At 35.6% G+C, this 13,709-nt stretch overlaps 1 protein-coding gene and 1 long non-coding RNA gene across 5 annotated transcripts in view; one reads left to right on the top strand and one right to left on the bottom strand.

Annotated features, from left to right (window-relative positions):
- LOC114803616 (uncharacterized) overlaps positions 1 to 13,709 on the bottom strand; it is a 299,076-nt gene that overhangs the window by 124,674 nt on the left and 160,693 nt on the right. For both annotated transcript variants that reach the window (XR_008471609.1, XR_008471610.1), the window contains exon 4: positions 11,661 to 11,784. This is a non-coding gene — a long non-coding RNA (uncharacterized LOC114803616). The remainder of the gene's footprint in view (positions 1 to 11,660; positions 11,785 to 13,709) is intronic.
- The window catches only part of LOC105209059 (mucin-2), a 122,799-nt gene that overhangs the window by 101,616 nt on the left and 7,474 nt on the right, over positions 1 to 13,709 (top strand). For all 3 annotated transcript variants that reach the window (XM_011179228.3, XM_029038226.2, XM_011179227.3), the window contains exons 3-6: positions 8,396 to 8,525; positions 11,663 to 11,777; positions 12,853 to 13,013; positions 13,221 to 13,360. In XM_011179228.3, coding sequence (XP_011177530.2) covers positions 8,396 to 8,525; positions 11,663 to 11,777; positions 12,853 to 13,013; positions 13,221 to 13,360 — 546 coding nt within the window. The remainder of the gene's footprint in view (positions 1 to 8,395; positions 8,526 to 11,662; positions 11,778 to 12,852; positions 13,014 to 13,220; positions 13,361 to 13,709) is intronic.

The raw sequence follows: 13,709 nt of genomic DNA, 5'->3' as shown, positions 1-13,709 counted from the left end.
CTCCCATACATACGGTATGTCGAAAATTACTAAAAGTCCGTTAACTCACTAACGGAAAACATCAAAAATACGAAATGACAAAAGAAAGCTGCACTCACATTTTATTAAAAAAGTGTCCCCGCCCACTTATGGGTCAAAAACAATATCTCAGAAGCTACTCGACCAATTTCAATAAAGTTTGGTATATAATATTTTCTTGACACCCTGATGACAAGTGCGGAAAATCTGTTCACAAACACGCCTACTTCCCATATAACTCAAAAATATGGAAATCGGGCTATACATTTTCAATACGAAGAACTCAGTACCTTGATGAAATTTTCCACCGAAAATATCGGTAAATCTCTCTTTTATTTTTAATGTGAAATTTTCTTCATTAAAGTAAAAATGCTTACAGAATAAGCTCAGCCAATAACTTTCGCTCACCTTACTACTTAAAAAAACCAACTCAACCAAGTTGTTTCGACATTACTACATAATGCAAAGCATCACCTTGATTATCTTTATTAAAGTAAGCATATTTCAAGTAATTAATCACGAACTCTTTCCTTTAACTTTTTAACGCCTGTTATAAAATCAGTGTGCCTCAAAGACTCCTTAGACAGCTGAGCATGTTGAAAAGCATTTCTATTTTCGTTTTTTTTAATTCTTTACGTTTCTCATAGAGTTTTCTTCCAGTTTACATTTTAGTATTCTTTTCTGCTAAAATTTTTTATTTTCCATTCCTTCCAATCAATCAATAAGGGTTGGTCTGAATGCCAATATTTCCGTAGTTTTTACTGTTAGTCAACATTAACTGTGATTTATCTAGCTTTCATTTCAAGTTCTTTTTCATGCATTTTTTTGCATTTTTTCAACTTCAAAATCCTTCAACCCTTTTGTTCTTTAAAATTTTTCTTCGTTACATGCTGCGTTTTGCGCAAGGAGTCAGCTAATTATTTGCAATGCCATTGTCATTCGCTTCATTTAATAAGTTTTAGATTTTGAAGGTGACAAATGGATTTTTAATGGAATTAAAGATACTAGAGATACAGATACTACTTTTTTTGGCTTCAAAGAATTCAGCTTTCAAGTTAAGTGATCCTAGAAAAATCTCTTGATAAAATATTTCATCTAGTGTACTCAAAAGCAATAAAAGCTTAGACTTCGAATTTCAATCGAAATTTTTTTATCAATTTTTAGTTCAAAAAACAGTATACATAGAATATATTCATCCCCAATTGACATTTTTATACTCTAGCAACAAAAGTTGCTAAGAGAGTATTATAGTTTTGTCCACATAACGTTTGTTTGTAAGTCCTAAAACTAAACGATTTAGATATAGGGTTATATGAAACATAGGATCATAGGGGCACATTTGAATGTAATTTTTTTGGAAAAGTGGGCGCCCAACCCCCCGCCCCCAAATAGGTTATTTCTATATATCTTGCAAACCAATAAAGCTTATAAACCAAACTTTCTACAGTCGTTTCTTTTAACCGTTTCCTTATACAGTCCAAAAATGAAAGAAATCGGATAATAACCACGCCCACCTCCCATACAAAGGTTAAGTTGAAAGTGACTAAAAGTGGGTTAAGTCACTAACGAGAAACGTCCGAAACACCAAATTTTATACAAGAAATGGCAGAAGGAAGCTGCACTCAAATTTTTTTACAAAATGGAAAATGGGCGCGGCGTCAAATTTGGTATATAATATTTTCTTGACACCCTGATAACACGGACAAATAATGGGCGAAATCGGTTCACAACCACGCCTACTTCCCACATAACTCAATTTTGAACACCATCTGATTCGTTCACTTTATAGTGTATACATTAGGAACCAATGAAGATAGCGAAATAAAACTTTACACAAATACTGTATTTGAACTGTGACATCACTTGTGGAAAAATTGTCAAAATCGGACCATGACTTTTCAAGGCCCCTGATATCAAACATGAAGAACTCAGTGCCTAAGGGTAATTTTTCACCGAAAATATAGGTAAATCTCTAAATAAATTGAGAGAGTATGTATAATGTTCGGTTGCACCCGAACTTAGCCTTTCCTTACTTGTTTTATATTAATTATTTAAGGATCTGACTTCAATTTAAAAGACAATACCAAGCAGTCTGTCAAAATGACTTCTCGACAAAAGAATAACATTCAATTAGTAAAACAAAACATTTAATGTAATTCATTAGATAATTCTGCATAGCAAGCCAACTGCTATTTCCCACCATTAACATACACTCACTTATCTACGCTTATATACGAGCTTCTCACAGGTGCAAGAACAAAGCGAAGATCTCGATTTTCTCCTGAGAATTCGTAGATTTTTTTATAAATATTTAATTTCAATTAATTCAATACAATCTACGCAAAAGAAGTAAAGAAACCAATGCAAACCGGAGAGAATGAGAATGAGAAGAAATTCAATTTGTGGCAGGTTTTCTATATACACTATTGTGAAAAAGATAAGCATTTGCAAGATATTTTTATTGATAAAGCTTTTGAAATGCCTCCAAATAGACGGGAATTAAAAAATCTTTAGTAAAATGGCGATAAATGTAATTCAACAGGCAACTAAGTTGCATATGTTTTGCACAATACTGTACAAAAAAATCTATACAAATATATGCACTCCCATTCACGGCGAAAATCTTCGACAGTTGCGAATAAGCACAAGCATTTGTGTATTTAAAATTCAATTAAGGGAATTGTAAACATCAAAGGCCAAAAGAGGGACGTAGGGAGCACCGTAAAAGCTCACTGAGAGGTTATGCGCACACTTACCTGTGTGCACCACTACACGCATACATATAACGGTTTTTATGTTAACAATGTATTACGTGCATTTCCAAGCATGTTTGAGAAGCTCCTCCACTTATGCGAAATATCTTCCCTTCATACGGAAGGTAAATAACAAAGGAAAGGAAAAAAAAATTTAAATGGAAAAAGATTTTACCAAAGCGAAAATGTGCACTCCACTGTAGCAATACAATTTCGATTTCATATTCCAGGCATTGTGTGTAAATAATGTGAGAGACTGAGCAACATTATATCTGCATACATAGAGTGAAGAAGCTTTAATAACGCTAAAGTGGAAACAAGTAGTTACAAAATCCCTTACTTTCCAACTAGTTGGTACTACAAGAGCATATAGACTAGTGGTGAACCGAAATTGAAGAGTCTTTCAGTTAAAAATATGTATAATTGAATATCGGAATATATACTCTTAGAAAAAAAATTTAATTAAAAAAACAAAATCGTTCTTCTTTGTTGTTGTATATCCTTCAGGAAACTTTGAAACCCAGTTAACAGATAACATACCAACATGTCTTCATCAGTAATTCAAAAGTTGCTCAGACCGGAAACACACCCACAACGGAGTAGAATATTGGTCTACTGTTATCTGCTTGTATCTGCATTAATCCCTTTTTTACTGAAGTTTCCCTTTATCTCAACGCTTCTTCACACATACACACACTACGGCTTTCATTTCCTGTTAATCAAGTCTTTTGATAATTTTAATTAAGACAACAACAATGCCAACAAGATAATTGACTGAAAGAAAGCAAATAACAACAACAAGAAGGCGTGAAAAGTTGCTCCGGCCTTTGCCACAATTGCAGAGCAACGAAGAAGCATTCGTATTTACCCAATTATCATAAGAAGCGAAGAAGCGCCGCAAAAAACAATGCAAAATTAAATGAAGAAGGCTTGTGTAAGGCTTGCGTACAGAGCAGAAGTAAGCTGAAGTGCGACGCCGGCATAATGAGGCAGATGAAGAAACAGGCAAACAGATTGATAGTTAGTCAAATTGGCGGAGAATCGCGCGGTTTTCGAGCGTTTTTTCATTGCAATTTCAATTGAAATTTCTGCGTGTTGCCGCTTAAAATTTCTTGCGTCACAATTATTTCTTTTCTTGAAATTATTTTTTTTTATTTTTTCTGTTTTTTATTGATTACTAGCTGACTTCGCAGTCGTTGCACTGCGTGAAATAATTTGTTTTGAAAACAAAGTTGAATTTGTATAGTGTTGGAAAACATTTATTTGCGATTTTTCTAAATTTTTTTTCAATGTAACTCAGCTTAGTAAACAACATTTTTTTGTTTTCTGTTCCGGTGCGTAAATGTACAGAGAAGATGGTTTTTCAACTCGTGAATGAAATTTATGCCACGCACCTCCAGCGACTGTCTTTGAGACCTGTTGATTGTCATCTCAAATGCAAGTCTCGTTGGAAACTGAATACGTTTGAACTGAAATGGCAAATCGTTGGAACTCAAAGAAATTCGTGGAATCAAGCATTCTGTCCCCTTGTAATTCCCTTTAACTTTAATTCTTCAAAGCATTATAATGACAAAGAATTTAGAAATTTCACTGGATAATTCACAGCTTCGTCTTCATTTTCAACATGATCGATCGATGTGTATGAACACAAATCTCCCGGAAGTTGACTTTAAGTCGTATAGATTAAATCATCGACATCGGTATTTTTGGCATTTAAAAATCGGCGTGCACTCAACCAATCGTAGTTACGATAAATTTGGCTATTGTTCGGATTGATATCAAACCATTAGAAGTATTAACCGGAATTTGCCCAGTTCTTTGTAGATCTTCTGCGGTACTATCCTGTTGCAGGAACACACGCATATTCATGGTCAATCATATGGTTTTCGCGTGCCGCCACAAGTACGATGACTTGAGACATGCGTTCAATTCCTCCGCCGTTGTTGATTTCGAAATAACAGAATGTGTTTGTCAATAACAGTATCATTACGCCACCAAAGCGACGATTATTATTCCACAGATCTTTCATTGTTCTGTCATCTCATAGATGTTTCATAGATTTGCATGTTTAACTGAAGCTACAATGTCGAATGTGCCGTTCTTCCAACTTCAAGTAGCGTTGCTGCAATTCCAGTAGATGCGAGAGCCAACGTAATGCCATTTTGAGATCGTATTGTTGCCAAAATCAATGATATCAGAATCAATTAGGATTCCCAGTTCCACCGTGCGTATCAAGAAATAAAAGTCCACCATTTCCATCATGGACAGCCTTAATCAATTCATCATAGGTTGTCTTTTGTTGCTCATTAAATAATGGAACATTTCTTTATACTCGTTGTATCAAAGTTATTCTGTCGTATGCACGATTCCAGTACATCTCTTTGACGATTTGGTGATGGCATATGAATTTCAATGCTTCATTGTAGATGTCACCGTTCATTTGTAATTCTGATTTCTCTGTTGCCACTTGCCAATTTCCGACTTTTCCGAATTGTTTTTTTTTTTTTTATAGATAGATTGAAAAAAAAATATGGAAAAAAGTCACTTCTTGGAATTTTACAATTTTCCGAATAAACCTTCCAAGATCCACAACGAACAACCTCTGAACATTTCATCAATAATATTCCAACCGTTCTCGAACCTTCGCGTATCTAATCTTGAACCGCTTTCGCAGCGCAAGGAACGGAAGCCCTCAACGATAAATAATTTCCCCCGTTTTTTACACATTTACCACTGTTTCTCGCTCCTGATGCTATATAGCCTATAGCCTTCCTCGATAAATGGACTATCCAACACAAAAAGAATTATTTAATTCGAACCAGTAGTTTCGGAGATTAGCGCGTTCAAACAAACAAACAAACCAACTCTTCAGCTTTATAATATTAGTATAGATTATTTTTTTTATTGCCTTACTTTCTCAGTAAAAAATGTATTCTTCGTGGCATATATAATTTTACAATTGAAAGCAGCAACCAAGTCTTTGTAACTGGTTTGTTTCCTTTTCCCTTAATTTATGTAACACTTCATTTTGTTTTGTTACCCGTTTCCTTTCCATTTCTACCATATTCCTTTTTTTTCTTTATAGATGTTTATCCTCAATTTTCCCTTTATTATAAAGCCAACAAAACTTTCATAAAGTTAAGCTTTGTAATTAAAAACAATAAAAAATAAAAAAAAAAAAAACAAATTACGAAAATAAAAATGAAGAAAAAGCAACAAAAATAATTACAAAGAAATGTAAGCAAATGTGGCGATTATACGAAATTACGGAAAATAATGTAAATATAAGTACGATAGCAAAGGCTTAAATAATGATTGCCAAAGGCAAAAGAACTCAGAGTAAGTTATTTGGTGTGGGTATTTTGCATACCCTTTTGATTAAGAAAGTTTATTAAAGCACAACAGCAGTTTATTGTGAGTTTTTCTGAGTACAATTTTAATTGCCGTAATTAGCTTCGCCATGTTCATTTAAGAATATAAAAACGAGTAAAAATGCCGCTTCCCATTTTCATTAAAAACATCCCCCTATTCATTAAAATATCACCATTTTGTTCACCAAATGTTTTCGAAAGTATTCAACATATGGTACATCTGCCATGCATTACCAGTCTTAATGCATAAAAGTGCCTATAATATTGGAAGATTAATATAAAAGTGACTGGGAACCACTTTGAAGTGAGATTTTATAGATCACAAACTTCTATAACGGAATTAAAAAAAAAAACAACATTTTAATCACCCGCCTTTTAAAAAATTTGTTAAAACGAGCAATATTTTACTAAAATCATACTTATTTCTCACTGTACCCTATTTTTGTATCATCTCGGTGTCCTTTATTTGAAAATAGTTGACTCAATTAGTTATAACGACTTCAAGTTATCGAATATTAGCAGAAATGGCAAATACCATATCCATCATCTAATGAATATAAGAATCTTCAGCCCTCCGGTAGGCTTGTTAGCATACATATCGACCATTATTATCTTAACCTTAAAAACCCATTTGCCTTTCGGTTTAGAAGTGTTTCAACTCCATCTAAATCATTCCATAGTCTCATATCGGAAGTATGTCAACTTTCCCAAAATATGAATATTCGAACTCAACTTTAATCGATAACCTTTAGGGTGTTCTCATCTAATAGCCTTTTCACACAGCCAAATAAATTGATAAATTAAAATTTTTATGATAAAAACAGTTTTTGCCCTTCACACTGCGGGCTACTCGATAAACGATCAGCTGTTAAACATTTTTGTTTTTATTTTTCATAAGAAGTTGGTAAGTTTCATTAGCTGATTGCTCTATTTAGCAGCGACCTCTACCGTCGTGTAGTGTGAACAACAAATAGCAAACACTCTCTTTCTAATAAAGCATATACTTTAAAATCTCTTGAAATGAGAAGATATGTATTAGCCCTCAATACATTTGGATAAATTTATTAGAACTATTTCAGAAAAGGTGAATCTCTGTACTGATTCTAAGAAATATTAGGTTGTCACATACCTCCCTGCCGCTTTTTTGCTATTTATTCAAATAAAAGATGTTACAGTGATCGGATTTACTTTAAATATGCGCGTTTCGTTCGATAATATGTTTCCATCTAGACGGCAACTTCATAATACCCCCTCGTAGAAGCCCCCATTCTTATTTGCTAAGAACTCGGACTGCCAGTTTTCACTAGCCTCTTTTGAGTTCAACTTTACACCAGCAAGGGCGTTCGTCATGGACAGGAACAGGCGGTAAACAATTGGCGCTATATCCGGGCTGTATGGTGGATGCGATAAAACCTCCCATCCAAGCTCCCGTAGCTTCTGACGATTCATCAACGAAGTGTATGGTCTGGCGTTGTCCTGGTGGAACACTACACCCTTCCTGTTGACAAATTCTGGATGCTTCTAGTCGATCGCCTGCTTCAAGCAGTTCAGTTGTTCGCATATGAGAGCAGCCATAGTGGATGATTCCCTTTTTGTGTATCCAGCCTTCTGCAGATGGTTTAAAATGGTTTGGTGACTATCTCCCATCTCCTGGGCGATGTCACGAGATGCCGCATGCCGCTCTAACTCGAAGTTTTCCATGATTTCTTCGTCACAGGTCTTCCGCCGCCTGGCTTATCCATGGTGTCGTTTTCACGAGCTCTGAATCGTCGAAACTATTCCTCTGCATATCGAAGTGATAGAGTACCACCCTCCAAAACAACATTAATTTCACGGAACGTTTCTCTAGCGGATTTGTCTTTAACGAAGGAAAACGTTAGTGAACTCCTTGTTTACACGTCAATAACTATTGAACGCAACATCCAAACTAATCACCCATAGCGTCGTTTTGTAGGTTATGTCAAGACCTTTCAAAGATGTATAGTATTGCCAGTTACGAGCTCTGTAGCGCTTTATACCTATCCGCGAAATTCAAAAGACAAAAAGACGGAAGGGAGGCCAACCTAATATATTATATAATTATATAATTTTAGAAAATTAGAGGCAAAGAGAATTTAAGATCTTTTCAAGACGAGTTTTTAATATTTTTAAGTAAAAATTTCTGGTAATTTTTAAGAATTTTATATATTCATGGGAATCATTTTTTAATAAGTAAATAATTGTTTTAATAAAAAAATCTTTGCTTTATTTCAGGTCAATGTCAGCAATACTTGGACCATGCCGCAGGAGGGCCTAAATGTCTTCTATCGCTTCTTCCGCGATCGAATATCTTGGTTCGAGGCGGATGCTGTATGCCAATTTCATCACGCCAATCTGGTGACCGGTAAGTAAATATTTAAATATATAGAAAGACAGCTGAAAAGCGAATAAAAACTCAAGCTACGACAAATCTGAACTTCTTACCAAAGCACTTAAATACAGATTGACCCCACTCAAAAAGATCCAAAGAGCCCAAAAAGCGCTGATGTGACGGCCAAACTTAAACTTAGTGCATTGAAAAGGAAAGCAGTGGTGAAGAAAATCACTTGCAGACCTCGAAACGCACGAACCACAAAGAGAGAAAGAGTGAAGAAAAAAATTGAAAAATTTGCACACAAAAAAATGAGAGTGAAAAATAAAATTGTCAAATGCAAACATTGGCGAGTCGGCAGGTGGTGACACAAAAATGAAAAATGCAAATATGCTCACAGCGAAAGCGGCAAATAAAAATCGTAGAAAATTGTCCAAAACCGAAAAAAATGACAATAACAAAACGGCGAGTGAAGTGAATGCAAACGACGCGAAGGACCGGAAATGCGGTGAATAAATGCCCGGCAGCTGGTGGCTGTGTGCTTTGGCAAAATAAATAAACAAGATATGCAAATGCACGACACAAAATGCGCAAACAGACAAGCACTCTGGGCGCGTACAAATGCAAATTTACAAACACATCCACATAAGTATTTGCCAGGACAAGCGCTTGTAGCCACTACAACACGCAACAGCTCTTCAAGCGCCCACACACACGCGCAAACAATTACAAGCACACACATGTATCTGTAAACATACATATATAACAACAACTATCGACACTTGTGAGCGTAGTCAACAAAGAAAAAACCAAACACTCGCTTATATTTAGAATTCATACGCCCTGTTGACCCTGGAGAGTGTGCGCGTCAGTTGGCCACAGGCAAAGCAGCGCGCTTTCCACTTGGTTGAACGCAGCGAAAAAAAACAACAAAAACTACATGGCAACAACAAGCAGCAGCAGCACTAATGTATGCAAGCGGCATATATTTTGTTGAAAAATAGTCGAAAACTGCGCTGAGCCAACGTTCGCGCTTGCTATTTTGATAACTTGCTTTTCGGTCTGCCCCGCTTTTTTGTCGATTTTTGTTTGCAATTTTTATCAGCCGAAAAATGTCGTCAAGCGCCGACAAAACGACAAAGCGTTCGACCTATCAGTAACACACACACACCCAATTCATTTCAATGTGCTCGCCAAACTGCAATAATGCATAGTGACAGCTTCCTAACCGGCAGCGTTTGCCGGTGTCAGCAGCGTTGATGAAGGACAACAAGTAGAAAAAAATGGTGCCTTGGAAATCCGAAATAGACTTTGTGTTGTTGGCAACTTCCGATAATTTGAATATTTCAGCAAAGGTCGCGTCAAGTAGCTAGCGGCCAAGTGATTTTCGGACCTTTGTTTGTTCTTCTGCTGCTGTTGGATTATTTGGTTTAAAATCTCGATAGAAAGTTCTCTATGGACATTTTTGTACTCTCGCAACATGCTGCTTAGGGTATAATAGATTTGTACTGATATCAATAGTTCGTAAGACCGTAAAATATTGATGATAAAGTGCTGTATTGATTCAAGATTACTTTCCATCCTTCCCTCTATGCATCCTATCTTTTTTCCTCTTTTTTCAAAGATACAAAACTTTTATTTCCAACAAAGTACGATAAAATTAATGAAACAGTCCATGTTTCCTGCCTGGAGAACAATATGTTTATCGCTTACTCTGTTCATATCGGCGGAACCTCAAAGTGAATTAACTGAATTTTGCAATCACCGTTGACAGATGCGCTACCTCGATTTAAAAAAAAATATGGATCTATAATTCCTTTTACTTGTGGTCAATCCAAAATGTCAAACAGAATTCTTTGAAAGACATGCGTTTGAGAATCTCAAGACCTTCGAGAAAAATCCTTTATAAAGAAAGTTTCTAAAGAAGCAAAATCCACCAACTATAATTAACGCGATAAATTTCTCGCTAATACTTCTGAAGATGGACCAAATGGAGAGCGACCTGGTTACACTTGGGATCTTCAGCTGGCGCCGAACTGCGAAGGAGAGAGAGAATTGGCGCGCTATCGTCGATTCGGCTATAACCGGTTAAACGGTTGCAACGCCAATCACATACATACATACATACATGTCAAAACTCAATAATATTGTCCCATATAGTATTTGACTGATTTCTGATAAAACTTTTCTCCGTTTTCATATAGAAAAAATTAAGATTTTTTCTCATTTTGTTTTTATATCTCTCGAATACATTTGGAGTGCTTTCTTGTAATCTGTATTACTGCCTGCATACAATTTTTTAAGAATACTAAAAATTGATTCCGTCCGCACCTTACCCTCCCTTACATACACTTTTTGAAGTGTTGCCAACTGCACTGACACAATATCAACGGCATAGAGAAGATAATCAAAAACGACAACAATAAGCTAAAAGTGGCATGAGAAATTCGGTGGCAAATTACGATTGAAAAAATTAATGATGAAGTCGTGAAGGAAGACCTTTTGGTCCACACACTACTTAGATTATTTGAACTTAAGTTAAATTCAAATACCGTATAGGTTAACCAACAGTAGTACATTCAAGGGTCCGGAACAGACGGAGATTTCTATGACAACTCCTCTATATATCATTTGGGACTACTGTTCTAGATCACCGAGTGATTATCCAATCCAAAATTTTAATTTTATAGAATCGTTAGATTAATTAGTCTATATTTATATTGATCAAGAACATAGTACAATGTTTTAAAAAGTGTAAATAACGGTTATGTAATTATGATGGGTGTAAATCAAAGACTTTGTAAAAAAGGGCAGTCTTTATGCCTTATGTCGAAGAAATCATACATTATTTACACCTACAAAATATGTATTTATCTCTTTAAGAAAAATGGATGACGCCATATTTCGCAAGCGCCAAACCCATTAACCATTTCTTTAATTGTGGTAGTTTCTCATATCAATTAACCCAAATGTATTTAATGGAAATATATCTAAGATTATAATTATATTTATAAATGACATACCAAAAATAATTTAGTAAGAATAATGAATGGGTCAGTTGCAGTTTAGAGACCACTGCAGCATTATGGGATCATTAGCTAATTAAATATTTAATTCAAAAAACATTAAAACAAAATTTACTACATTTATTTTTTTAATTTTACTTACAGTCGACAACAGCTTCCAATTCGATGCAACAAGAGATCTACTTCGCGAGCTGGATGTGAATGATATTGTTTGGATTGGTTTGATGAGGCCGCAGAGTTCAGAGCGTTTTATGTGGTCGTAAGTACTGAAAATATATACAAATATAAATATGTATATCCATAAAATATATGTAAAAATATTTAAAATGTCCAAACATATTTCTCAGTAAAATTATATTTAGTAAGTAAGTAAGTAAGTAATTTTTGATGCTGATCCGTTCGTTCTGAATAATGAATGAATCTGAAATTGTGGTCAGCTGATTTAAGTGAAGAAATTTCAGAATTAAGTTTAATCCATGCCTCTCTTCGCAGTTTTGCGCTTATTTTGATACTTTATAATTGGATATGAAAACCACAAATATTAATATAAAAAAAATCGATTTTGTATTGTATCCACTTTCTAAAAAAATCACCTTTTGATAAAAAAAAATAAGTTCAAATATTTTTCTTGTACTGATAAAAAGTTAGATAATTTATTAATTTCAATTCCCAATAGCACATTTTCCATTAATTAACTTCAATTGGGTTTTCAATTTTCATTTCAAACCAATCAATTCAGCTTAATTGATGTTTTTAATTATTTCCCTCACAACCTTAGGGTTACCTACTTTCCAACAAGTTCCATTTATCAACAGCATTTAAAGCAAACAGACAGCAGACGCCGAAAATAAAAATAAAGCAAGCGAAAAACAAACCAAGCACTTGAGCAACTGGCGTCGTCATTCATATTCTAACGGTGAATGAAACGCTAACCCAAATACACAAACACGTTTCAACTATTGCTTTGGCTTAAAAGCGCATTGAAATCACACACAAATACTCACGACTCGGTGCACGTGTTTACCAGGTCATGCCCCGGCCATTAAGGCTTTCGAGTGAAATATGCTGAAACGCCTAAAAGCAATGCAGTTTCTAAGCGCCGCCATTGCAATGAGATTTCATACAATACGCTGTCCGCCTAAAAGTAGACCGCAATTTATGTGTTCTCTAATAGCTGCGCAGCACATAGACAGCTGCTTTTTCATGTAGTGGCAGCAACTAGTTACAACGGTTTATTTGCAGTTTTTGCTAATGAACTTTACATCTTTCGCTCTCTCCCTCTTTTCTCCACCTCCGCATACGCAGTTTAAATGCCATGCTCTTTACATTTACAGCAATTCCCGTCCGCTGGTCACCGACACTGGCTACTGGGCTGAATCGTTGCCACTAATGGACGCACCACTATGCGCCGTCATCGATCCCATACGCGATTATCGCTGGCATGCGTTGCGTTGCGGTGGACCCGAGACCGCATCGTTCCTCTGCGAAATGCCGGGTAAGTGTTGAGTGGTGTTCTGCGGTGTTGTAAGCTTAAAATCGTGTGTAAAGTGTGTGTGGACGAGTTACTGGCGTACTGAAATGTCGGAGTTCTCAGTAATTGAAGCCATCGAAACTTATTTCGAATCGAAATTTATTTAATCTACATTAATATTTCGTTTTCTTGTCTCCTCTTTTTCGTTGATTTAATTTCATACAATTTCAGTGCCTTCATGGGCTGACTCGTGCATACTTAAAGATATGCCGAATCTTACCATGCAATACATGGCTGATACTGCTAGCATTGAGCTGATACGTAACTGCGCAGAAGAGGGTCTGTTGAAGCAGTCATGCAAGGGGAAACAGGTAAGTGAAATTGGAGCTTCGCAATAAATATTTAAGTTCCGCCTACTCAATGCTGCCTATTCTACCCAATGCATGAAGAATATTTCTCGACTTACATGAAATAATCACCATAAAACCTTTATTAAGAGATTATCTATTGGACTAACTGGATTGGTCGGATTCGCGGAAAACCCATCTCTTTAGAAGACGTAGAAAGTATCGGGTTCGGGTCTCAACGTCCTATTATATTTTCCAGACCTCAAGGGGAGCTGATAATTGACACGATTGAGATTTATCATACCTCAAAAATGGTATCGAAAAGCTTGCTAAAGAGTCTTAAGATGTTTTCATTTCATAATTTAATCAAGCG

This window comes from Zeugodacus cucurbitae, chromosome 5, assembly GCF_028554725.1.
Source record: "Zeugodacus cucurbitae isolate PBARC_wt_2022May chromosome 5, idZeuCucr1.2, whole genome shotgun sequence".
NCBI lineage: Eukaryota > Metazoa > Arthropoda > Insecta > Diptera > Tephritidae > Zeugodacus > Zeugodacus cucurbitae.
The sequence above is the reverse complement of the archived record's forward strand: the minus strand, read 5'-3'. Positions and strand labels throughout refer to the sequence as shown.